At 36.1% G+C, this 24,994-nt stretch overlaps 3 protein-coding genes, 1 non-coding gene and 1 pseudogene across 4 annotated transcripts; 4 read left to right on the top strand and 1 right to left on the bottom strand.

The window, feature by feature from the left end:
• Nucleotides 1-241: 241 nt before the first annotated feature.
• LOC132180344 (RNA polymerase sigma factor sigD, chloroplastic) lies at nucleotides 242-3,829 on the top strand. Its single transcript, XM_059593141.1, has 5 exons — nucleotides 242-773; nucleotides 1,221-1,448; nucleotides 1,521-1,661; nucleotides 2,304-2,504; nucleotides 3,336-3,829. The coding sequence occupies exons 1-5, from the start codon at nucleotides 357-359 to the stop codon at nucleotides 3,621-3,623; spliced, it is 1,275 nt and encodes a 424-aa protein (XP_059449124.1). The 5' UTR covers nucleotides 242-356; the 3' UTR covers nucleotides 3,624-3,829.
• A 761-nt stretch (nucleotides 3,830-4,590) lies between these two features.
• TRNAG-UCC (transfer RNA glycine (anticodon UCC)) lies at nucleotides 4,591-4,662 on the top strand. Its single transcript has one exon. It is a non-coding gene; the product is annotated as a tRNA-Gly (tRNA).
• A 234-nt stretch (nucleotides 4,663-4,896) lies between these two features.
• LOC132191459 (uncharacterized) lies at nucleotides 4,897-7,448 on the bottom strand. The gene is made up of 5 exons (XM_059606479.1): nucleotides 7,057-7,448; nucleotides 6,375-6,452; nucleotides 6,188-6,287; nucleotides 5,730-5,872; nucleotides 4,897-5,242 (listed from the first exon to the last, which is right to left on the bottom strand). The coding sequence occupies exons 1-5, from the start codon at nucleotides 7,372-7,374 to the stop codon at nucleotides 5,033-5,035; spliced, it is 849 nt and encodes a 282-aa protein (XP_059462462.1). The 5' UTR covers nucleotides 7,375-7,448; the 3' UTR covers nucleotides 4,897-5,032.
• Nucleotides 7,449-8,207: 759 nt separating this feature from the next.
• On the top strand, nucleotides 8,208-9,023 carry LOC132173472 (glyoxylase I 4-like; annotated as a pseudogene).
• A 1,643-nt stretch (nucleotides 9,024-10,666) lies between these two features.
• LOC132177033 (protein transport protein SEC31 homolog B) lies at nucleotides 10,667-23,818 on the top strand. Its single transcript, XM_059589240.1, has 22 exons — nucleotides 10,667-11,283; nucleotides 13,079-13,133; nucleotides 13,251-13,373; nucleotides 14,094-14,190; nucleotides 14,281-14,317; nucleotides 14,487-14,592; nucleotides 14,710-14,767; nucleotides 15,781-15,878; nucleotides 16,014-16,133; nucleotides 16,697-16,739; nucleotides 17,049-17,170; nucleotides 17,239-17,366; nucleotides 17,475-18,036; nucleotides 18,226-18,318; nucleotides 18,945-19,130; nucleotides 19,213-19,426; nucleotides 20,413-20,525; nucleotides 20,656-20,811; nucleotides 21,226-21,351; nucleotides 21,487-21,769; nucleotides 22,993-23,231; nucleotides 23,325-23,818. The coding sequence occupies exons 1-22, from the start codon at nucleotides 10,961-10,963 to the stop codon at nucleotides 23,418-23,420; spliced, it is 3,378 nt and encodes a 1,125-aa protein (XP_059445223.1). The 5' UTR covers nucleotides 10,667-10,960; the 3' UTR covers nucleotides 23,421-23,818.
• Nucleotides 23,819-24,994: the final 1,176 nt, after the last annotated feature.

The following is a 24,994-nucleotide window of genomic DNA, read 5'->3' as shown; positions in this document are numbered from 1 at the left end:
CTTAAATGATATGAATTCTCAGTAATTTTTCCTTGATATTAACTCACATGTTCAAGAGTATGAGAAGGCAATTCAAAACTTGTTTAGACAGATAAATCCATATTAAATCTTTCATTTTTGTTGTTCAAATTGCTAAACCATGTTGTTCCAATCGCTAGAAATTCCAACTGGAACATTACTGGAGATCTCTATCAATGGTTAAATAACTTAAATGGCAACCACACATATAGATAGCCCCACTTCCTTTATCTTCTCTGCTGCAGAACCGAAACAGACAAGAAAATATCTCCAACTCTGTAGTGTCTACCTAGTAAGCTTCCATCCCTTCACTCACTCTATCTCACTCACTACTCTTTATGGCCATCACCAGCATATGCTCATCCCCAACTCACTCCCCAACTCTCCCAACCATTTCAGCGCTCAAAACCCACCACCCTATCCAACCCCACGTACCAGTTTCCTCTTCTTCCGCCAAGTTTGGCTCAAATTTAGTCTCCAATGATGCATTACTCATTGCTGCGGCAGCCCAGGCGGTAGCACTTGCGCGTGCCGCCTCGCAGGCGGCCAGAGACGCTGTGTTGGCTGCAGCCGAGGCTGGTGAGGTTTGGAGTGGCAGAGAGAGTGATATTGGGTTGGTGAGGGGAGTGAGGAGGAGGAGAAGGAGAAAATGGTTGGAGGAAAAAAATGGTGCAAGTTGGAGTAGTTCAAGTGGGTCGGTGAAGCCCAGGAAATTGAGCCCAAGAGAGGAGGCAGAGCTTTGTTTGTGCCTCAAGGTATGTCTCCTTACAGTGGCTGCTACTCAGTTGAAGTGTTATTGAAGTGATAGGGTTTCTGAATTCTACTATGTGTTGTGGGGCTTGAATTCCAGTTTTTGCTGGTCTCCCTTACTCAGTTTGTTTACAAGCAAAGTTCTTTCTCTAAGTTATTCTGCTGAATCTCAAGAACTTTTTAACCCCAATTGTATTACTAGCATATTGCAGTGGTTGGTTAGAGGAATTTACAAATAAAAGTGTTAGAACATTAATTAAATGATTAAATTTGTCGTTTTTTATTAACTTAAGCATTTGGATAAGTGATCATTTGTTATCAGAGCAAAAGTTTTTGTGATTCAGATTATTAAATTCATAATTTCTTATTAATTGCTCATTAAAGAGTTTGAAAAGCAAATGAAATTCGGTGTTATCTATTTAAGAAAGAATAAAGTGTTTGAAAATTGATAGGAGGGAGCAAGACTAGAAGCGGCAAGAATAAGAATCACAGAAGCTCAAGGGCGTGAGCCATCCTCCAAACAGTTGGCCAAAGCCATAGGGATGAAAAGGAGTGTTGATAAGATGTTGTGTGATGAAAGAGAGTCACGGGAAAGGTTTGCCCGGAGCTACCGGAGACTGGTTGTCTCCATTGCCAAAGGTTACCAAGGCAAAGGATTAAGCTTCCAAGACCTCATTCAGGTTGCTATGCATTTTACTTTCAAACATTGCTTCCTATAGTGTGCTGATGAACAATATTTTCTGTTTGAGCAGGAAGGGAGCATTGGCCTTCTTAGAGGGGTGGAGAAATTTGAGCCAGAGAGAGGGCATAAGATGTCAACATATGTTTACTGGTGGATTAAGCAAGCTATTATTAGAGCTGTGGCAAATGAATCTAGAATAGTGAGACTACCGGTAAGACACCGTGTAAATTGACAGTTTCTTTAATCATTGCTAGTTTCTAGTTAAGGTTGCCTAATTACTGAGCATTCCCTTCTGTTGAAGATGATTTCTTTTGAGTATTTTTAGTTCCTGCATGACAGATTTTATACTCTGGGAGAGTCTCTGTGCTTGTCAGTTTAATAGAAGTACATAGTCATGAAAAGAAAGGTCTGGCTGAGAGAATTTGTAGCATATCAATGTAATAATTCATGCTTGACCATAAATAAACCCAGGTTTTGTTGTCTATCTGAATTGGCTCAGGAATTAGTCTTCTGTGTATAGTCTAACATATCTATGCTGCTGTTGTATGATTTATTGTAACGATCCAGGAAAAGCTCTAGTCAAATATTTGTATTTGCACAGATGTGGCTAGCGTTTTTCCTGTGTCATTACATTTATTCTTTTTATTTTCTTTCTTTTTTTTGTGGTCATTGTAAATTGTATTCTCAAGAGTTGTCCTGTCAGATGTGATGCCATATTCATGACACATTTTAAGGACAATTTTGGGTTCAAAATAGTGATTTTCTTCCCCTTCCATATTATCCTTCACCCTATATGATTGTTTGGGAGGTGAACTGGTAATTAGTGAATGTATGGTTAGCTTGTTATGTGTAGGGACACATATGCAGGATGGTAGCAAGAATTGCAGAAGCTAGAAACCTCTTGAGTAAAAGATTAGGGCGGCTGCCTACTGATAATGAAATTGCTGAAGTGCTCAATGTGCATACTTCGACTGTGAGGCTTGTTTCTGAGAGGAGCAGACCTCCCATTTCATTGGATCAAGCAGTAACCGATCGAGGTTTCATGACTCTCAAGGTTCTTGTGCTTCTTTGTCATGTTTCCTTTCTGCTTGTTATTCATGTTTCTTTCGCCCATGTTAAATCACTATATATTCTAAAATCAAAATGTTAAGTTGATAGGAAATGGCGGGCTTAATTATTGTATTAATATTCTATCACTCACCTTCAAGTGTGTCTCCGAATTCTCCCTTAGTAAGTGAGGTCCAACACGTATAATATTTACTTGAAATAAGAGGTAAATTACGAATATAGAGTTAGCTAATAGAAAATGATAGACTTATTCTTTTGATTAATATTCTAACAACCCGCAACCTATTGGCAGCTCACACATGTTAGTGATGATGAAAGTCATGCCATGCCTTTTCATATTAGTGAAGGTTATGGATCCTACATTTGCTATATTTGAGAATTCTCAAGTGTTCTTGGATCTCACATTTTAAAATTTTTGTTCATAGAATGGATTGAATGTATCACTAGGGTCTAGTCATGCATTAGCCTTTCCTCTGGTATTATGTTGCTTCTTGATTGAAACTTAGTACAAAATATTGATAGGAACCCCAAGGGTTTCTATATAAACAGAAAAAAGGATAAATCGATCGCTTCGAGGGGAGCAAACCTCCAATTGCCTTGGACAAAATTATGTTTCTTCTTCACTTAATTGCCATCCGTCATCTACACTGAATTTATAGAATAAAGCAGAAGTTATTTAAGTGAGAAAATTTAGGGTTTAGGAAAATAGAATCAAAATATACTGATATAGCTTATTAGGGAAATAGAAATATAGGGTTTCCTCAAACAAAATATGCCTCATTGACTAATTCTAATATGAGTTCACAATCTGTTGCAGGAGATCATATCAGGATCAGATGAAACAATGCCAGAAACAATGGTCAAGAAACAAGTAATGAAGCAAGAGGTGGAGAAACTTCTCAAGACACTCAATAAACGAGAAGAACATATATTGAGATTACGCTTTGGACTCAATGGAGAGCCACCTCGGTCCTGTGAGGAGATAGGATGGCTGCTAAAGCTTTCCAGGGAGAGGATTCGACAGATCAATCGCAGTGCACTGTCAAAGTTACAGCAGACAAATACTTTAGACAATCTAGAATTGTACATGTATAGATGTTCTTGAATTGATTGAAAGAGTAAGAAGATAGGAAAACAAAAAGGATTATGACAACTAAGAACTTGTACATTTTACTGCATCAAATTCTCTAAGTTGTCATAAACCAAGAAATGTGAATTTTCATATTCCTGTGTGGCCAATGGTTTGGTTGTTTTCATTAGAGATGAACATGTCTTGTGCTAAGTATGAAATTAATGTATGTAATTTCACTCTCCAGGGTGTGTTGAAATTTGTAATAAAGTATAAAATATAAGAAAATAGCGAGAGCAATAATAATTTAAGGGTGGTTCGGTTTTAGAGTCCTATGTTCACTGTTAGAAAGTACCTTAAAGGCTATCTTTATTGTATGGAATTGAAAATAATTGTATTACATTGTGTTGTATTCATAGATTTCATGCACTTATTTGCATGATTTCAGGTTTTTTATTGCAAGCCTAACCCGCAAAAGTTCATCTTTAATTTTTTCAAAAGGTGCACTAAAATATGTGCAAGTGCAAAGAGATGTAAACACTTCAAATGACATGATATTATATACACTATTAAATATAAAAGAACGCTATACTTACTCCCACTTTTGTACACTCATAAGTGGCTTTTAAAACTATCATTAAATATGAGATGGATCTTGATTGGATTTTGATCAAATGGTGATTTGAAGAGTTACTTATGGGCGTGAAAAAATTGTGTAGAGAAATAAGAGTAAGTATAGCATTATTCTTAATTATAATAGAACAAAATCATAGATCATTTCCATTTCAAGGTATACATTTATGATCAAGTGGCCTAGAACTAACAGCTTACAGGAAATAGTTAAAAGAAGAATATGAAAAATTTATTGGATGGAAAAAGAAAGTCACCAACCATTGATGAAGTATTTATATTTTTGGAGCTAAAGCCTAAAGGTATAATCATAATACGATAAACACTTAATTTTATAGTTATTATTTTGCAAAGGGAGAAGTCCCTCAACCAGGCGTTTGTAGTCCAACGGTTAGGATAATTGCCTTCCAAGCAATAGACCCGGGTTCGACTCCCGGCAGACGCATATCAATTCTTTCTGTCTTTTTTTTTCTCTTCAAGTATTTGTAGCCAGAAATCTCCATTGCTTGATATTTTGTGTGGCTTGGTGCACGATGAACCCTAACAGCACTCCGACCAATTAACCAATTAACGTACCATAATTCACAAGATGGCAGCTATTAACAAAATCATTCGCAATGTGATTTGACCTCCAAGTGCTATATAAAGCACAATGGAGTCAACAACTGTTGCAAGAATCTCAAGCATGCTCTGAAAAGTTATTTATAGTTATCTTAACGATTTTCCAAACACTCCACAAGATCCTTTTGAACATACACATTCACTTCAATGTGAGAACAAATATTACACAATTTGCTATGATACATCTGACATCTCTAATCTGCTCTGTGCAGATTATGAAGGATGTACAAAGAGGCAGATGATAAGAAGATGCATACAGAATAACTTAGTAGATCCACACCAGTGGTGATTTTTACCATCTTGCTTCTCTCAAACATCTTAACTAAAAGAATCATGACGATAACGTGTCCCACTTTTGTCTTTAATTCATCAAGTGAGCTAATTTTCATCCATTTAGGCCTCTCCTGCAAATCAACAAGAATCATTTGATTATCTTGGTGAACTCAAATAAGAAAAAGAGAACAAGTATGAAAATGGGAGGGGAACCAAAGGCCATCTGGGTAAAGGCTTATGAACAGCAGATAAAAGCATGAAAGTGTATATGAACACAAGCTGTGGGAATAGATTTAGTTAACATAATTAAATCTATTGTCCTCCATGGGTTCACAACATAGTTGAGTGAGTCTCTGCAGATTTGATATAAGGATATTAATTGGAAGGGGAGAGCACTTGTCATCACATGGTTACCAATCTTATTCAGTCTAACAGTCCCATGTCAAAGGTAACAGGCTAGCTTAATCAAAAAAAGCATACAGCCGAAGGAATGAAGCTCTGTGCTAGAATAGGTCAATAAACAAGAGAATGGGTTATAATGATCCATGCAGAAGCTGAAAGTGTGCTGGCAAGAGAATTGCAAAGAGAGCAGTTCTGTTCAAGAGGAAGTAAGATCACCTTGAGAGCAAACATTCCGAACAAAGAAGATCCCTTGAGGGCACGATCAATAGAGGAAGGCACATCAGGGGACACATTACTGATAAATAATCCATATAAGCCCATGCCGAATATTAACATGACAGTTCCAGCAAGATAAACATCTGCATCAGACAGATTTTCTCAGATCATTCCATCACCAACAGAAGGATTCAATTTTAAGAAAAGAAGAATAAGCATTTGTGTGCAAAAGGTGAAGTGGGTGGAAAGGGGTGGTTTACATAAGAAGAAAGAACATAATTTCCCAGCTTTAGAGGCCATGAAAGTTCATTTGTACGTGAAACTGTGAATACTTGCATGTTGGCAATGATATTTCAACATGCTCTTTAAGGGGAAAAGTACTGAATAACTCGAGAGTACACTTCTAATTAACAATATGAAGGAAAACTTCTGCTGAAGAGAATTCCTGAAAATCTAACCAATAGCTTCAACTAGTCGCAGAACCATCTGTCCCGTGTGAATCCCTTTGACACAGCTTGACCAGTAAATTTTATATGCCTCTCCAATATAAACACATCCCTACAAAGATCCCAAGTAAATTGGTAGTAAGATATATAATGCTTGTCTCTTAATAATTTGGAAGAATTAAGGTATAAGGGGAAATACATTGAGAAAGCACAGCAGAGAACCAGCCAACGAGCCTCCAACAGCCAAAAGTGCCAAGAAGCGGAAGTCAAAAATTGCCTGCTCAATCATGGAGAAGCAAGAAATACTTTACAACCTAGAATATATATAAAACACATCTGAACAGACATAGAAGAAAAGAACAACTGATTTGAAATGGAAACTCTATCAAAGCAGGACCAAAGCAAAAGAAGAAGAAAAAAGGGCATTCAAGGAATATTGTTATGTTTATTATGTTTTAAAGTATTTATCAGCAGCAATCTTTCAAACAACTAAGCTCCAAACCCAAATTCATAAACGTTCCATTCCGACACATTTGATGCAAATTAGTCACTTCCCATCATCTACAATTAGCTTTTAAAAACTTATACTGGGTTTACGGCTTTTAACTCACAGATTTGAAGACAATTTTTTTTATTTTTTCTCTTTTCTTTCTTTTGTTTATATCATCAAAATTCCCTCTCAGTCACCAAAATTATTTGTACTTCTCATTGAAAATACTATCCAAATCATCAAAGTACCAAGAAATTACTAAAAGATTTACCATTTGGCCAAAAATTATCAGATATTTCTTTTTTGAGTTAAACTTCAAATAAATTTCAATTCAAATGAAGAACAAAAAAAAAAGGGAAAGACAGCAAGCAAGTACAGTGAGTCTACTTACCCTCTCAATGGACGACTCAGTGGATCGAAGGAACCCGGCAAATGGGTTGCCTTTCGGGTTAGCGAATGCGTAGTTGAGGCCCGAGTCAGGCGGTCTAGAGGGCTCAACCACAAAGGGCTTTGATGAAGAAGTAGCGGATGGAAGTTTGGTGTCACTTGGTGGTGTCGGTAGTGGTGGTCTTGGCTCATGGGACGATGGTGAGGAGGAGCTCAAAGCAGCACATGGACATGAAAAGCGCAGCCGATCGTATAACGGGCGGTGGTGAATCGGGGCGGAGATGGAGAGTGGTGTGGTGGAGATGGAAGTGAAGAGAGCCATTGCAGCGTGCGTCTCTGTTTGTGTGTGTGAGAGTCTCTGAGAGAGAGAGAAAGACGGGTGGTTGGGAGACTATGCAAGTTTTTCTTTACCGCTGGATGGCGGGTAAAAAACGGTGATTTGGAATGCACGGCCGACATGGCGCGTGGGAGGTATGGATGAATTAACACGAGGGGCAATGTGATCCCCACATCTGGGAGCACGTTTTTCTGCTGACTCTTTGGGCAGAGGATGTGGCAATTTCTTGTCTTTTCTCACAATTTCCCAGCCACCAAGCAGAGAAAAATCGTTACCAAATACCAGAAAACCGATAGAGAACCCCAATTCCCTCTCTCTTCACACATTTCCACCCCCGCAGGCAAACAGAGGAGAAAAGTCGGTGACCCAAATAATGAACAGCCCAAATCACAAATCCCCAAAACCCAAAATTTGTTTCTTTTCATTTCTTTGTCTTTACTCAAATTCCCAGCAACCAAAAAGCCCAAAAACTTTAAGGGCCAGGAAGAAGAAGGGAAAGTTACCGGCAGTGCCACTTATATGGCGATTAGTCTAAATATATACAACATTCTCTCGTCACTGATTTGGCTTCCCACACTTCTTGAAACAGCAGCCACCGCTACAATGATACCCTTCACCACAAGAAAACCTCATCACCAGGCAAAACATAGATGTCTCAAGTGGATCCTCACACGTACAAACATCCATGCATGCATGTCTTCCCACCACGTGTCCCCCCTACCTCTCCTTGTCACCAGTACGTACTAGGGTTTTAAACAAAGCAGACTCTCTTTAACTTCTAAAGAAAATAACAAACAGTAAGTTTAATGCAACAAATAATGGAAAAGAAAGACGAGGCTAATGGAGTAGTGATAAGCAATGAGAAAACAATTACCAGAGAGAAAGAAGAAGGGAAAGGGAAGGAGAAGAACCACCCACTTCCTCTAATGGCCTTGAATCACGTATCAAGACTCTGCAGAAACGTGAAAGAGTCCATAGATTTCTACACCAAAGTCCTGGGATTAGTTTTGATTGAGCGGCCACAAGCAATATTTGACTTTGATGGTGCGTGGCTGTTCAACTATATATGGAGTCGGGATTCACTTGCTGCAGTCCAAGGATGGTGAGGATAGGCGACCTCAAACTGATCATCACTTGGATCCCATGGACGACCATATCTCCTTTCAGGTTTAATTTTTTTTTTTTTTTTTTTCAGTTTCCTTCTCTTTTTAAGTTTTACCACATTTTATTTTTGTACAAATCTTGAGCCTCAAAGACATGACTAGAGGGTATAATTTCTTCTTGTTTTTGGGGGTTTTTCTTTAATTGTTTTGGTAACCAAACATGCATGATAAGCGTGATTGATATATAGTGTGAAAACATGGAGGAAATGGAGGAAAAACTGAAGGAGCTAAACATACAATATTACATGAAGAGGACGGTGGAACTGGAGGATGAAGAAAATGCATGGGACGAGGATTGACCAACTCTTCTTCAACGACCCCGATGGGTTCATGATCGAGATATGCAATTGTGAGAATCTCAAGCTTGTTCCAGCAGGTTCTCTCGGCAAAATAAAGCTTCCTTTTGATAGACACAATTTCCCTGTTGAACTATTGGAAAATGCGGAGATGAACCAAATAAAGCAAAATTAAGGCTTAAAATATAATATTGCCTTCTAAATTATTATTTTAAAATTTAGATTGGGATGAGCGGATGGGGATTGAGGATTTATTAATTTTATTATTTTATGGTCTAAATTAGATTATACATATATAATAGTATATATATTGTCATATAGTGAATGTATTGCTACGTATTATTAAATAACGTAACACCATTTATATTATAAAGAGTATTATTAAATAATCATAATTTATTCTTGAATCAATTTTTTTTTTTTTAAAAAAAATAATCTAAAAGTTGATTGAGGTTGTTACGGCATTGCAGGATAAATATAGTATAAAAATATAGTATATAACATTTCTCATCCTATCATATTCAATGAAACAATATCATTCTCAATAATTTCAAATAGAGGTTTCTATTCTCCCACCAAGAGGAGCCTTAGATGTTACTTCTAGCAAGATATCATTGCAGCAAGCAAATATTATGATTTTATGAATGAAATTAAAACAAAAAGGAAATTATTGTAGCAACACACATTAATTTTAATTAAGAAAATAAAAATATGAGTTGATTTAATACAATTTTAAAAAGTTAATTAAACAATTCATTTATGAAGTATTTTTTGGCCATAAAAAAAAAAAAAAGAGACATCGAAAATAGGTTGAGAGTTATGCTCTTCATACACATTTTTGATATAATTTATTTTCATTCTTGAGAATAATCTTCAAGAGGAATCCAAAATGTGTATAAAATATTTAAAAAATTGAATTACTACAAGGATTTTAAGAACAAAACCAAATTACTAGCCGGTTTAAGAAAATAAACCAGGATGACACATGTCAGGCTCTGATTGCGTTCTCTGACGATTCACAAGGATCTCCTTCCCGGGCCACGCTCCTCTACAAACTCTTCTCCTACATCCCCTACATTCCCCGCTTCTTTCACTTGTACCAAACAACCAATTTTAGCCCTCAATTCTACCCAAAAGCACCTCCTTATAAAATGATGTTAGTCTGTTGAGGTCTTAATATTTAATCATTGTTTTGAATTAAATACAAAGTTTTTTCATCTTCAAATTTATTAATTAGTAAATAATTCCTAATATCTTTTTAAATTTATTTATCTCATTAAAAAAAAAATTTGTATTATCTAAATCTTTAGAGTAATAAAAAACACAACCCCAAAAATTACCCAACCCTAAATCTTTAGAGTAATTTTCGTAATAAAATTATTTAACTTCACATTGTGTTCATTTAATATATTCATCAACTTCACAATTTTTTATTTTTTTAAATTCCAATTTATCACGAATGAGATGCAATTAACTAAAAAAATAAACATCACTTAAAACTAATAAATTCTGAGCAAATAAAACTTAAACGATTAAATTTAAAAACAATAACTAAAAATTAAAAAAATCTATCATGGAATATCCAAATTTTTTTGAGTATGAATAATATAATTAAGAATATTATTCAAAATATTAACAAAGCAACCACAAAATTACCTAAAACCCCAATCAATGTATACGGAGAACATCGGAAGCATGCACGCATACGATAACAACTCCCAAACCCGCCATCAAAACCCTCGGAAACGATAAAATTAAACACAAACGTTTACAAATATCACAGACACGCGCAAAAAAAAAAAAAAACAAAAACAAAAACAAAAAACGAAGGAAAAAAAAGAAAAAGAGAAAATAGAGCGAGCGAGCGAGAGAAAGCGAGTGTCTCACAGTCTCTCATACAAACATACACAAACACACACACACAAATCTCTCTCAGGTCAGATCGCGAAAGACCGAACCTCCAAACCCTAACTACGCAATTTCTGGCTCAATTTCCATTTCTCCTTAGATCCACTCTCTGTGTTGATACAAATCATATATATATATATATAGAGATATAAATACGTGTTTTGGATTTGGGATTTGGATTTGTGGATTTGAGGGGACGAGCAAATGGCGTGTATAAAGGGGGTGACTAGATCGGCGTCGGTGGCGCTTGCGCCGGACGCTCCGTACTTGGCGGCGGGGACGATGGCGGGGGCGGTGGATCTGTCGTTCAGCTCGTCAGCGAACCTCGAGATCTTCAAGCTCGATTTTCAGTCCGACGATCGGGAATTGCCGCTCGCCGGTGAGGCGCCGAGCTCCGAGCGCTTCAACCGCCTTTCATGGGGGAGGCCTGCGGCAGGATCCGCCTCCGAGCAGTTCTCGCTTGGACTCGTCGCCGGGGGACTCGTCGACGGGACCATCGACATCTGGAACCCCCTCGCTCTAATTCGGTAATTGGTTTGGTACTCATTGATTTGATTTCGTAGAAGTTTGAATTGAATTGGATTGGATTGGATTGGATTGGGTTGGGTTGGGAGAGTTTGTGTTTGAAAGTGAAGCAGAGTGCGATTCGCATGCATTGCTTCATTGAAAGTTGTAAGATTTAATTGATTGCACACAGTCAAATGGTAGAGGATTTAGCATTGAATTGAATTGAATTCGTGGTGCAAATTTGATCTGAGTTGAATTGGTCGGGGGATTTCGGTTTTTGAGTGAATTGGAATGTGTTTTTTTTAAGACTTTTTTACCATTTTAAAATTGAAGCAGAAATTTGTTATTTGCAGGCACTCTTTGGTTTGGTTTCTTAGCCATAAATCAGAAAATTCAATAAATTGCAGAGTCAAATGATGGAGCATTTATAATTTTGGTTGGCTGGCAAGAGTTACTTAATTTATTTTTTTCTTCATTGTGGCGGTTGGTTGCTGAGAATTATGTGCTGATGCAATTAGAAGTTGTTGTTGGAAATTCATTTTTGTTGTGGATCAGGTTATTAGTTATTTTGCTGGCTGGGAAATCAGAAGAGAGTGAATGGGATTTTTGAAATTATGATTTGAGTAATGAAATGGAATCTAATGTATAAATGGATGGTGATGGCTTGCTGGTTTAAATGACATTGTTAGTGAAATTGTAGTATCTCATCAATTGTTAAGGGCATAGTTGATTGCTTTGAAAGTGGGGGAAAAGAGAGTTAAGTAAATGGTTACAGCCTATGGGTAACTGAATGAAGGGATATCGATGGGTGTAAACGCTACTTTTATTTAGGTTGGAATGTAGGCCAAATGCTTCATTTCTTTTAATGCTCTTTCAACTTGTTGTGCGTGCACTTATGAGATTTGTATCCCACATTGAGAAAATATAAAGAATAAGAGTGGTTAATATACTTAAGTAGATCCAAGCCCATTAGCTTAGGCTTTTGGGTTAGAAGTGGTGTCTTAGTATGTATATTACCTTACTCTTGTTTGACTCCTTTGGTGTTTCTCTCCCTAACACAACTTTTGTTATCAACATGTATGGAAGGGATAAGGGAAAGGGAAATTTTGTTATTTGCTGGGATTATTGCTTCTGGATGGAGAATATTTATTCTTTATTAGGGGCTACAGATATTTTGAAATTACAGCATTTGGTCGTATAAATTTTTACTTGATTGAATTTCCTTACCCTGCTACCCATATCTTCTTATGGGTCTTTTGTTCTGAATTTTATGATTCTATGCTCTCTAGGTGTCTATAATCTCTTACTAGAACCTTTGAACGTGAATCCTAATCTCTCTCTCTTGATTGCTTATGTGGTAAGAGGGGTTGATGGCTTGTTAAAAGGTTCCATGGCTTACAAAATGAATAGAGAGAAAAAATGAGTTTAATTTGTTGGTCTTTCTTTTATCAATTCATTTCATACTTGTAGGTCTTCCTTTGAATTCAAGTAGTCACTTTTATAGTATACCTTTTTCTTTGGGTTGGGGGGGCGGGGGGTGGGGACAAGTTTTTTTCTCTTAGTTAAATGGTTGTCGCAAGTAATTAAAATAATTTATTTGTTTTAACCCTAGAATTCTGAGTAGTATATATTACTCTTTTATTGTTTCGTCTTATTTTACACTTGTCTTATTTTCAATGGCTTTTGTCATGCATATGTTAATCTATATAATTTATTGTGTGCCTTAACTATAACAAAATTTTGCTGTTTTGGATAGTTTTTGGCTTCTTTCTATTCATGACTTCCTTATTTGGTTATTATCCTTTCTTTTTTCAGTCCTGAAGAAAATGAAAATGCTCTTGTTGGACATCTCACTAGGCATAGAGGGCCAGTAAGTTTTCCTCTTCTGCATTATGTTACCCATCTCTTTGTTGATGTTCTTTCATTACTCTGACAGTTTTGATGATTGCAAGTCATGCTTTGTTGAACTTATTCTTTTCAATTTCAGGTTCGTGGTCTTGAATATAATGCCATTGCACCAAACCTGCTTGCATCTGGGGCTGACGATGGTGAAATTTGCATTTGGGATTTGGCAAATCCCGCAGAACCTTCTCATTTTCCACCCCTCAGGGTAGGTACCGTTACTTGTCATTTATTAAAGCTTCCTTGTGTTTTACCAAGAGAATGGTTCTCCTAATAGTGTTATACTGCTTTTCTTTACTAGTGAATAAAACAATCAAAATGCATGAAATAAGTGTTATACTGATTTTCTTTACTAGTGAATCAAACACTCAAGTAAGGGGACGAGTTCATTCAGCATGATTCTTTTGTGATAGAGTTCATCTTGCATTATTATTATGTTAGTAGTAGTAGTATTATTTTTTTGCTGATACGTAAAATACTGTTTATAGGGGAATGAGCAAATGGAAGAGTTCCTTTAGTCACTATACCTAATGCTTTAGGGGCAGGAGGCCAAGCTTGAAGTTTTTGGATTTTTTTTGGGTGTGTGTTGGGGTTAGGAATGTAAATTAAAAGGATTACCTTATCTGTGTATGGAACTACGGCCTCATGCTTAGGGTGGGGGTTTTGACATTCTGAATAAAGTTTATCTTAGGGAGCTTGGGTACAAAAATTGAAAGCATTATTTTACCCTAAATATATTTCTAAGTACAGGGACTTGCTTATCACTGGTTATCTATTTTGGGACTATGCTCTGGACATATTTGGGTGATGAAAAACTCAAATTCAACCCAAATCTCCTCTCCTCTCCTCTCTCTCTTGGATATTATATTTTATCCATAGAGTTCTATATTTTCCTGAAATGCAATCATTTTGTGAGATCTTTTTACAGGGTAGCGGTTCTGCTGCTCAGGGAGAAATTTCCTTCTTATCTTGGAATAGCAAGGTTCAACATATATTGGCATCTACTTCATACAATGGGACAACTGGTGAGGGAGGAAAAATAGAGTTTTTACATTTTTTTTTCCTATTTACTTGTGCCTAATGTATTCTATATATATATATATATTTTTTTCCAGTGGTTTGGGACCTAAAGAAGCAAAAACCAGTAATTAGGTAATCTTTTTGCTATTAATGCGGAGTCTTCGGCTTGTTTTGCTTTTCAATGTTTTTATTGTGCTGCAGTCTGATGTGATCTCCTTGTATGATATTTTTAAATAGCTACTTATATATAAAAAAAAAATGATATTTTTAAATAGCTCACTTGGCCTCTGTCAACTTGCAGCTTTTCAGATTCAATTAGAAGGCGGTGCTCTGTTTTGCAGTGGAATCCTGATGTTGCAACTCAGCTTGTGGTTGCATCGGATGAAGATAGTTCACCTTCTGTGAGGGTATTGACTGTGCGACTGATATTGATTCACTAGGAGTTAAAATGTGTCTGTGAGGTTATGTAATTAGAAAATAAAAATGTTCTGTTCATTAATTTATAGTGATGTTTGTGCAAGCAGCTATGGGATATGCGGAATATAATGACACCAGTTAAGGAGTTCACGGGGCATACTAAAGGTAATCATGCTTGGTAACATGGTATATCATTTTGAATGTGTCACTGTCTCAGCAGTTTCCTTTTTATATTAGTGCTGTTTTGGGCTGCCATTAGTCAAGCATGACTTGTCAAAATTTTATTTCTATCCATTTTTTGCCACCTATTTTGGTTTTTATTTAAGGCACGTTGTTTAGTAGATCATTTTATGTGTGTGTGTATAGACGACTTTCTATTATATTAATCATTTGTCCGGTCTCCTGTTGGACGCCATATCTTCCATATGCATATCATGCATGTTAAATTTATGTCAATCTGTTGTCATTTACTGACAAATTCAAAATTAGTTGCTTAGTAGATTCTTAAAATATAAAAAGATCATAACCCCAAGGGGCACTAGTTCGAATCTCTCATTCCTTCTCTACTTGGAGCCAATTACTTATAAAAGAAAAAATTAAATAAATAAAAAGACCATAACTAAACAATGTTTAGATGGAAGTAGTTCTTAATCCTCAATTATCTTGATATTTAACAAGTGTGAGAGGTCATATATCTAACGGTGGATTTGACAGTATTGATATTTTGAGAATTTATTAAATGGTGCAATATGTGAAATAGTTATTAACTGGTGTAATGTTGTGAAAGAGTTACATTAGGTGTTACTTAAATTGAAGTGTGATCTTTATGATTAATGTGATTTGATCCTTTTGATAATTACACACTAATTCAGCTTTAAATGATACGCATAGATTAATAATGTTCAAATTTTAAGTCATTATGTTGCTTGATTATGTATGTAAGGGATGCCATATTACTAGATTGTAGAGGCTTTTCTTTTGTTTTGTAATTCCTTATGTGTGTAAAGATTTGGACTCTTTTATGATTTTCTGGTTGCCACTTACTGGAACAGTAGTTTTACTTTTAATGCTATTATAGTTGTTCTAGTTATGCAGTTTGTATAGTTTCCAACTTCCTGATGTATCATAATCTCTTTAGTTTTGTATACTTGCTGTTGATTTCGAATGTATTACACCAGGTGTAATTGCGATGGCGTGGTGTCCCATTGACAGTTCCTATTTGATTACTTGTGCGAAAGATAGTCGAACTATTTGCTGGGACACAGTTTCTGGGGAGGTATTAACTTACTGTTGCTCTGTATTTTTTTGTTTGAATGAACGTTTTCCTGTTATGACTTTTCTTCTGGGTTATGGTTTCAGTATAAAGTACTTGGTGCTCTGTTGATACTTTTTTGTTTTGATTTTGACATAGATTGTCTGTGAATTGCCTGCTGGCACCAACTGGAATTTTGATGTACACTGGTACCCAAAGATACCTGGGGTCATATCAGCATCTTCATTTGATGGAAAAGTTGGCTTTTATAACATTGAGGTATCTGCCTATTTTATTTTCATGGTTGTGCAAACTGTTTTACTTTATTTGAGCCTCATAACAAGTAATGTTAAATTGGCAACAATTAAAATGGAAACAATTGAATGGATAAAGTGATGAATATTTTATCCATGTCATATGCCATTTTTATCAGTGAAATGAATGCTAAATTAGATGACTGGGACAAAGGGGATGCTAGTTGGATCAGTAGAGCAACACTGGGAGTATAATTTTGTGGTATTTTGGGGTGTGGTTCTAAGTTTGATAGTGACAAAAGCAAGAATAGAATGAGGATTGACTGCATTGGTATAGTGCTATATGAGAGATCTAGGGAATTTATCTAAGCTGACATGGGCATGTGGAACAAAGTTTCCGTGAAAACCTGATCTTGACATTACTAGAAGACCAAAAATGGTTCTGAGTATATATATTTTGTTCCATGTACGTTCTTATGTTGGTTTTCCTACCCTGGTACAACTTGTTGACATATCTGCAAAATGGTCTAGCTTGGAATTTTCTTTTGTTTCCATATTTTATAATGGCTTTTACATATTCTTTCACAGGGTTGCAGTCACTATGGTGTTGGAGAGAATGAGTTTGGTGCAGGTATTCTATTTCGTACTTATTGGGTGTCATGAATTATATCAACAAATTGCCTGCAGTGGTTGATAAGTTTACCATTATCTATACATTACATGCACCGTCTTGGTTGTGTCAGCTTGTTTCTTAAAAAAATTGGAGGACAAGAAGGGGAGTTTTTCCCTTTATATTGTTAGATCAGTTGTTTATGAAATAAGTAAAATTAAAGGTTGTGGATATTTTTTTTTGGTCTTTGTTATTTTTCAGTAACTGATTCTATTGCCTGTGAAATTCACTATCCTAGTAGCTCTTTTTATATCCATCTCTTCTTTGCAGCTCCTCTGAGGGCTCCAAAATGGTATAGACGTCCTGTTGGGGCGTCTTTTGGCTTTGGTGGCAAGCTTATGTGGTTTCGCCCTAGGCCCTCTGCTGCAGGTGTCCCAGCTGGTGGTTCAGAGGTATCTTTATTGGTCAGTCTTTGTTCTTTTAGGATGGTTTTGTTTGTTCATTTTTCCCTCTTTGCCAGGTTTATGTGCATAACTTAGTTACTGAAGACAGTTTGGTCAGTCGATCATCTGAATTTGAAGCTGCAGTACAAAATGGGGAAAGGTCTTTGTTGAGGGTACTCTGTGATAAAAAATCACAAGAGTCTGAGTATGTTATCTTTGCTGGCCATTATTTTTCATCAATTTTGTTCTTCTGTGAAAAGAAATTCTGCAATCACTTTTGCATCTCTTGATTCCTATTGACTTCTTTTAACAGATCTGAGGATGAGCGCGAAACATGGAGCTTCTTGAAGGTTATGTTTGAGGATGATGGGACTGCAAGGACAAAGCTGCTTGCCCACCTAGGTTTTAGTATGCCTACTAAAGAAGAAGAAGAAAGTGCTCAAGATGCTCTTTCTGAGGAGGTAAATGCACTTGGACTTGAGGATACAGCAGCTGAGAAGGTTGGATATGGGGGCGATAAAGAAGCCACCATTTTCCCTACAGATAATGGGGAAGATTTCTTTAACAATCTTCCGAGCCCCAAGGCTGATACACCTTTGTCAACCTCTCATGATAAGTTTGCTGCTGGGGATGCTGTACATAGTCCAGAACAATTGCAGCAAGAACTGGATGAAAATGAGCAGAGCGCTGACCCAGCATTTGATGATGTTGTCCAACGTGCTTTAATTGTTGGAGATTACAAGGGGGCAGTTGCACAGTGCATATCTGCAAATAAAATGGCTGATGCTTTAGTTATTGCTCATGTTGGTGGTGCATCCTTGTGGGAGAGCACACGTGATGAATACTTTAGAATGAGCCGTTCACCATACCTAAAGGTAGTTCAAATATTCTTCTTGAAGAGCTTCATCTTGAACTTTATTGAACATATGAATCCATGTAAAAAGATCAGAGATAAATGTGCTATTCTATCTTATGAATATATTCTTTCTAATGTTATCTTATGAATATATTCTTTCTAATGTATTTTGAAGCACTCTTATAACATGGGTTGTTTTCATTGTCAGGTTGTTTCTGCTATGGTGAACAATGATCTTTTGAGCATTGTAAATACCAGACCCCTGAAATTCTGGAAAGAAACACTTGCTCTTCTCTGTAGCGTAAGTTTCATAACACCTGGAGGAAAAAGTGTTGTTTTTGTGATATTGCTAGGTATTTGTTTACAAATATATATTAGGTGAGATTACAAGAAATTGTTTTCATAAATTCAAATAAAATATTTTGTTGCTGAATTTACTCCATTTCCATACTTGGTCCCTTGTTATTTTGTATGCTTTGGAGTTATTTGCATTTTACTTTAGTTTTTTAGCAGATAGTATAAATATCCCTGCATGAACGACCTCACTACCCCTATGGCTGTATTTAGTTGCAAGAATTGCAGGAGTCTTTCTTTCAGCATTTTTTGACTAAATTATCCTTAAATTTCAGATGATATTATTATGAGAAATCAACAGCCTAATTCTGAAACCATGAAATAATGAGTTCGGTCACTAGATTAATTGTAGATGATATGACCTTCTTACCTGATACTGGCTTCTGTGCTATGGCCCAAAAGTCAGACAAGCCAAACCTATTGCATTTGTTTCTTGACTCTGCAATGATGGCTGACGCTGTAGTAGTTATTATATGAAATAGTTTCATGAGGGGGTAATATTTATTGATCATGAAGTTGTTGCAACTACTATGGTTGATTTACGATTTTATTTCAATCATCTTCAATGAACAGTTTGCACAGAGAGAGGAATGGACCTCACTTTGTGACACACTTGCTTCTAAACTCATGGCTACGGGTAACACATTGGCTGCTACTCTTTGTTATATTTGTGCTGGAAATATTGACAAAACTGTGGAAATTTGGTCAAGGAGTCTTCGAACTGAGCATGAAGGGAAATCCTATGTCGATCTTCTTCAGGTTAATTTTGTACTTTGAGAGGTGTATTCAGAAATGTATAGTCTAGCCATAAAGCTTATTCTTGTTTCAATTATTTTATTAGGATTTGATGGAAAAGACTATTGTGCTTGCCGTGGCAACTGGACAAAAACGATTCAGTGCATCTTTGTGTAAGCTTGTTGAGAAATATGCTGAAATTTTAGCTAGTCAAGGGCTTTTAACAACAGCATTGGAGTACCTTAAACTTTTGGGCTCTGATGAATTGTCGCCTGAACTTGTGATCTTAAGGGATCGTATTGCATTCTCTGCAGAACCTGGTATGTGCTTTTGGTTATATCTTTGATGTATTATTGTACCTTGGTGGTTGCTGGATGAAATTCTTTGTTGTTTCATTTCAGTTATATATTTGGCCTGTTTTATTTTTCATTTTAATTTGTTAAACACTCCTATTCTTTGGCTTATTTTACTGATGTTCCACTTGAAGTTATAGGTATAGATTTGGGGTTTTCGATATAACCATAGCTGTCTCTAGTCTAGTTAACATAACAAGGTGGTATCAAATGGTAATTGTACCTGAGTTCGGTTGTATCTTGCAAGGGTATTTGTCATTTCTATCTTCTTTTGTTGAATCAATATTTCATGGTATGTTTTACAGCCCATTGAGGATTTTGATTTTTTCTTAAGATTAGTTAAACATGGGTTTATCCTTGAGAGTTTAAAATTGCATGCTACTTATAGTGTGCTTGAAATATTCTTCAAGTAATTTGACTGTAGGTGTCATTGGTGCACAACAGGCAAACAATATACTCAGTGTGTCTTTTCTTGTCTCTTTTTACTGATCGAATGACTGCTCAGCCATAGTTCAAGTTGTCCCCTTTCTCTTTATGTTAACAGCTCTAATTTCAATGACTAACTTGGGCCCCTTGGGTGATTTAGTCTCCTGCTCATATAAGATTATTTTAAGTCATTTGGTGCTCTTATTTTGTATTGCTGCCTGCAATATCATATCTGGAAATCAGTAGAATCTCATTGTAGTGACATTGACACGGGAACAAACATCATCTAAGAGATCTGATGTGGTTCATTTATTAATGTAGGAAATTTGATTCACTTGATAATTAGAACAATTCGTTTTCCATCAAACCTCTCAAGGATAGATGATTTTTCTTGTTATTTTAATAATAGCATAGAATCAGATGGTAAACTTATCTCTTGATTAAGCTATTTTGTGGGGCCATGGTCTTTTTCCTTTTAGCTTCAGTATTAGGTTTCAGTTGATGAATTTGTTTTGTGTTTGTTGCAGAGAAAGAAGCTAGGGCAATGGCTTCTGAAAACCCTCAAACACAATATGGAGCAGCATATGCTGGTGGTCAATCCAATTATGGAGTGGTTGATGCCTCTCAACAATATTATCAGGTGTTTTATTTGTGCATCTCTTTTTCTATGTGATATAGTGGTTTCAGCTGCTGTTTAATTGCCAACTTTGTTTCATTACTCTGAGGATATTCTTATGTGTGCGCTTTTTCATATGATATTTGCGGCTTAGGAAACAGCACCATCACACATGCAGCAGCCAAATGTGTCTAACAGTCCATACGGTGGAAATTATCAACATTCATCTAGTTCTTATGGAGCAGCGTATGGTGCTCCTGTCTCATATCAGCCACCAAATATATTCCTTCCATCCCAAACACCTACCCAGGTACTGTGTTATAGAGTTCATCTAGTACTACTATTATTTTATTTATTTATTTTTTATTTTTTTGGTACTTGGTATATATAGTTTCTTATTAACTCTATCGCCCTGCTAGAATAAGTTCATTTTGTACTGTATTTATCCACTTCCCGAGTGTTATATGAATCGATTATTTTCACACCCTTATAGCTAGAAGTAGCTTACTTATAAATCTTCTGAATCAAACTTGACTTCTCATTCATCTGTGTGCATTACTATCTCTAAAGCTTGTTTTTGATTGTCATTTAAGAAAGGCATTTGACTTGTTAATGTTGGGTCATAGAACTCTAACCATAGTTTGGCATAGATTGTCTTTTTGAAGATTTACCTATCACTGACTCTAAATAATCCTGATTCTGTTAATTTTTTCCTCTCTACTAGCCGAATTTTCCTGCACCTCCTGTCACCACTCAACCGATTGCGAGGCCCTTTATTCCTGCAACTCCTCCTGCACTGAAAAATGCGGACCAATTTCTGCAGCCAACATTGGGTTCTCAGTTGTATCCTGTATGTAGATTTGCTTTTGATCTCTCTCTCTACACACACACACAAACACACGTACATGATATATATCGCTAGTTTGATTTCAAACCAATATTTTGAACAACTTGTGATCTGAAAAATTCCTTGCATGTGTTTCAGGGAACCGCTAACCCTGCTTATCAACCTATTCAACCTGGGACTGGTCCAGCTGTCCCTCTTACATCACAACCGGGCTCGGTTCCTGGCCATAAAATGCCACAGGTTGTAGCTCCCACCCCACCCCCGAAGGGATTTATGCCAGTTAATTCAGGGGCTGTTCAAAGACCTGGGGTGGGTCCAATGCAACCACCAAGTCCTACTCAGGCAGCATTAGCACAACCCACCATTACACCTGCAGCTCCACCACCTACAGTACAGACAGTTGATACTTCAAATGTACCAGGTAAATTCTTAGACCCACACACATCTACATTTATCTATTTATGTATTACACTTTATATATTTATTTATAAGGGTTCTCAAGATCTTATGTACCTGGGGTTTCAACGATTACATTGATTCTTTGAATTTCAAGTATGGTTTGCTTTTACATAGCTTACTCAAAATCTTATCTAATGAAAATATAAAAAGAATAGCTGTGGCTGCAATGAAGCCATTATACATTGTATCAAGGAGATTCTGATGACATTAGATGTCAGCTATTCGAAGCCCTGTGGTAGTGAATTGTTGGGTAGGGCCGGCGATCTTCTGTTCATCACAAAGTTTAGTTTTGCAAATTTTTCTTGTCCACAATGTTCATTCTGTGTTTAGGAATCCATATAATGTGGATAGTAATACTTATGTTTTAACTACATTTACTACCCCCCACGCCCCCTAACTATCATTATTTTTGCAATGCTCCCCCTAATGTTTCAATTTTTGCAATGTCCCCCCAATCTTCAATTGGGTTGCAACGCTCCCCCTAGTACAATTTTTGATTCCACATTCGTTAAAAAGCTGTACATAAGCTCCAAAAATGGATCTTAGATCATAAATATGCATGAAAAAGAAAATTGTCTCAATTTTTGCAATGCTCCCCCTAATGTTTCAATTTTTGCAATGTCCCCCCAATCTTCAATTGGGTTGCAACGCTCCCCCTAGTACAATTTTTGATTCCACATTCGTTAAAAAGCTGTACATAAGCTCCAAAAATGGATCTTAGATCATAAATATGCATGAAAAAGAAAATTGTCTTTGCATGTCAATTGTTTTGGTCCAATAGGAAAAAAGTTGGGATTGGTTGTGTTGTCCAGAATTTAATCCATTTGGGCCTCTTGTCTAACTTTGGAACTCTGGGTTTGAGCCGATTCTGGGCTGAACTAATGATTAAACCAATCTTTGAATTGGCCACTTTCGTTGACATAATTCCTGGTTACTAGTTTTTGTCATATGTGTCTCATATCAATCCAAAAAGGAAAAAAAAAAAAAGTAAACAAATATCTTGTGACTCTTGCATGCCGTTTTGAGGTCTTTTTATGCCTCCTGACATTTGTTTGATATATCTTTGTTTCCAGCTTCATTTAACATGCTGGAGTTGGTTTCAGATTGGATTTTTACCCTTCATGCTATTATTATTCACTTTGCGTTTATGCTAATGTAATCATTATTTTTGTTTAATTTCCCCAGTCCACCAAAAACCTGTCATCGCAACATTGACAAGGCTTTTCAATGAGACGTCAGAAGCGCTGGGAGGTTCACGCGCAAATCCAGCTAAGAAGCGTGAAATAGAAGACAATTCTAGGAAATTAGGTGCCTTGTTTGCAAAACTGAACAGTGAGGACATATCAAAGAATGCTGCGGATAAGCTTGTCCAGCTATGCCAGGCTTTGGACAATGGTGATTTCAGTACTGCCCTTCAAATCCAGGTGGAGTTTCTTGAAAATTCAAAGGCTTGATTAAGTTTGCAAAAACTCGTGATAGTAAAAGTTGTATTGTTTTTCTCTTTCTGCCTGGTTCAGGTACTACTTACCACTAGTGAATGGGATGAGTGCAACTTCTGGCTAGCTACACTAAAGCGGATGATCAAGACAAGGCAGAATGTGAGATTGAGCTAAAGAAGGTGCTACTTATTGCATTTGAGTGATGATCTTCTTGGAGCTATGATCCTTTCTTCAATGTACACAAGAATGGCTTCTTTGGGGGTGATATTTTTGGAAGCTGTTAGTGGAGTTAGTTCTCAGGATATTGACGGATTGTTGCTGATTGTTTTTTTTTTTTTTTTTTTTTTTTAAATTTAAATACTTGGTAGTATTGAGAAATAGTGGGGTTTTTTTTTTTTATATAAATTTTATAGATGGTTTACCTTTCCTTTTTGACTGTTCAAAGTCTTCTAGTGAGCTGCTTAAAAGTTGTTCTCTGTTGTTGCCTAGGGTCATTTTTTTGGCAATTGATCTGTACCACCCTTGTGATTTTACGAATGCAGAAATTTGAATAATATAACAAGATTCGTTGAGATGAGCGGCTTCTGAAAGTCATTGTTATGTTTGGTATTTGTTCTTTCATGGTTACTCTGCCATCTATTAAGTCTCATTTTGTTTTTTCCTGCTCTTTTATGGTATTTTTTTCGAAGGGTAGTATTCCCCCTTTTGGGTTGAACCTAGAATCTCTTTTAGATCACTTTAACTACCATCATTGCATTCGAATTAATTTTGAATCAAATAATAATTGATGATCGAGGTTCAAATTTTATGAGATTTTGCTACTTAAATGCTTGAGAGATCTTTTCAAATGAGAACTAAGGTGGTGGTTATTACATTCATGGGAAAATTTCGAAATTAGTATGTGGTTATACTGATTTGCAATGACTTTCCTGAGGTATAAAATAGTTATTAAAAAAAAAGAAAAAAGAAAAAGAAAATTGGAACAAGGGGTTGGTATTGTAAGCCAAATATGTTTTGTAAAAGAGGGAGAAATGCCACTAGGACTACAATGATAATATTCAAATTAATTCTGAATCAAATAGTTAGATGATCAAGGTTTCAAATTTTTGAGATTTTGCTCCAGCACGGTCTAATATTTTGCAATTAGTGTTCTGAATGCCCTTTTTTTGGGTACTCAAAAAGAAGAGTTATATTAATACTATATGCTATACTCATATCCCACTATTATGTAATTACAACGTTGACCTGTTAGTGTTAATCTACCATTGAATTTGGATGAGTCATTATTAAAAATAAAAATCAAAGGATTGATTGACACTGTCACGTCAGCGGAGTGAGATACTTGTAGGATATTTGAGCATTTACAATGAGCTCTTCAAATTTTTTTTTTCTTCTAAATTTAACTATAAAAATCTACTTTAGTTGATTTAGCAAGCCACTTTTCAAAGCCACTAAACATCGAACTCTCTAAATATTTCTCCACTTTAACTAAATATTTGATTTTATTGATGAAACCAACCTTTGGCCCCTTTACATTAAAAATTTACTTTAATTCTGAGGAAATAAATTTTATGAAAAAGAAAAAAAAAATTTAAAAATAAATAACTTTCACTTTTGGACTTTTTCAATTTAGAGAGAGTATTATTGACAATAGTTAAATTTAACATTGAGTAGAGAGTTTGTTAAACATGGTGGATTTTATAAGTTTTGTTAAAATTTTAGAGAAAAGTTAGAAGTAGAGACTTGTT

This window comes from Corylus avellana, chromosome ca1 (assembly GCF_901000735.1).
Source record: "Corylus avellana chromosome ca1, CavTom2PMs-1.0".
NCBI classification, from domain to species: Eukaryota; Viridiplantae; Streptophyta; class Magnoliopsida; order Fagales; family Betulaceae; genus Corylus; species Corylus avellana.
The sequence above is the reverse complement of the archived record's forward strand: the minus strand, read 5'-3'. Positions and strand labels throughout refer to the sequence as shown.

Excerpts from the sequence above, each read along its gene's own strand:
- LOC132177033 (XM_059589240.1), top strand. The coding sequence starts at position 10,961 with ATGGCGTGTATAAAGGGGGTGACTAGATCGGCGTCGGTGGCGCTTGCG. Across the intron at positions 11,284-13,078 it reads AACCCCCTCGCTCTAATTCG|TCCTGAAGAAAATGAAAATG; the intron begins GTAATTGGTTTG and ends TTCTTTTTTCAG. Across the intron at positions 14,768-15,780 it reads GTTCACGGGGCATACTAAAG|GTGTAATTGCGATGGCGTGG; the intron begins GTAATCATGCTT and ends GTATTACACCAG.
- LOC132180344 (XM_059593141.1), top strand. The coding sequence starts at position 357 with ATGGCCATCACCAGCATATGCTCATCCCCAACTCACTCCCCAACTCTC. Across the intron at positions 774-1,220 it reads AGCTTTGTTTGTGCCTCAAG|GAGGGAGCAAGACTAGAAGC; the intron begins GTATGTCTCCTT and ends GAAAATTGATAG. Across the intron at positions 2,505-3,335 it reads GAGGTTTCATGACTCTCAAG|GAGATCATATCAGGATCAGA; the intron begins GTTCTTGTGCTT and ends AATCTGTTGCAG.
- LOC132191459 (XM_059606479.1), bottom strand. The coding sequence starts at position 7,374 with ATGGCTCTCTTCACTTCCATCTCCACCACACCACTCTCCATCTCCGCC. Across the intron at positions 6,453-7,056 it reads CTGAGTCGTCCATTGAGAGG|GCAATTTTTGACTTCCGCTT; the intron begins GTAAGTAGACTC and ends ATGATTGAGCAG. Across the intron at positions 6,288-6,374 it reads CTCTGCTGTGCTTTCTCAAT|GGATGTGTTTATATTGGAGA; the intron begins GTATTTCCCCTT and ends GGATCTTTGTAG.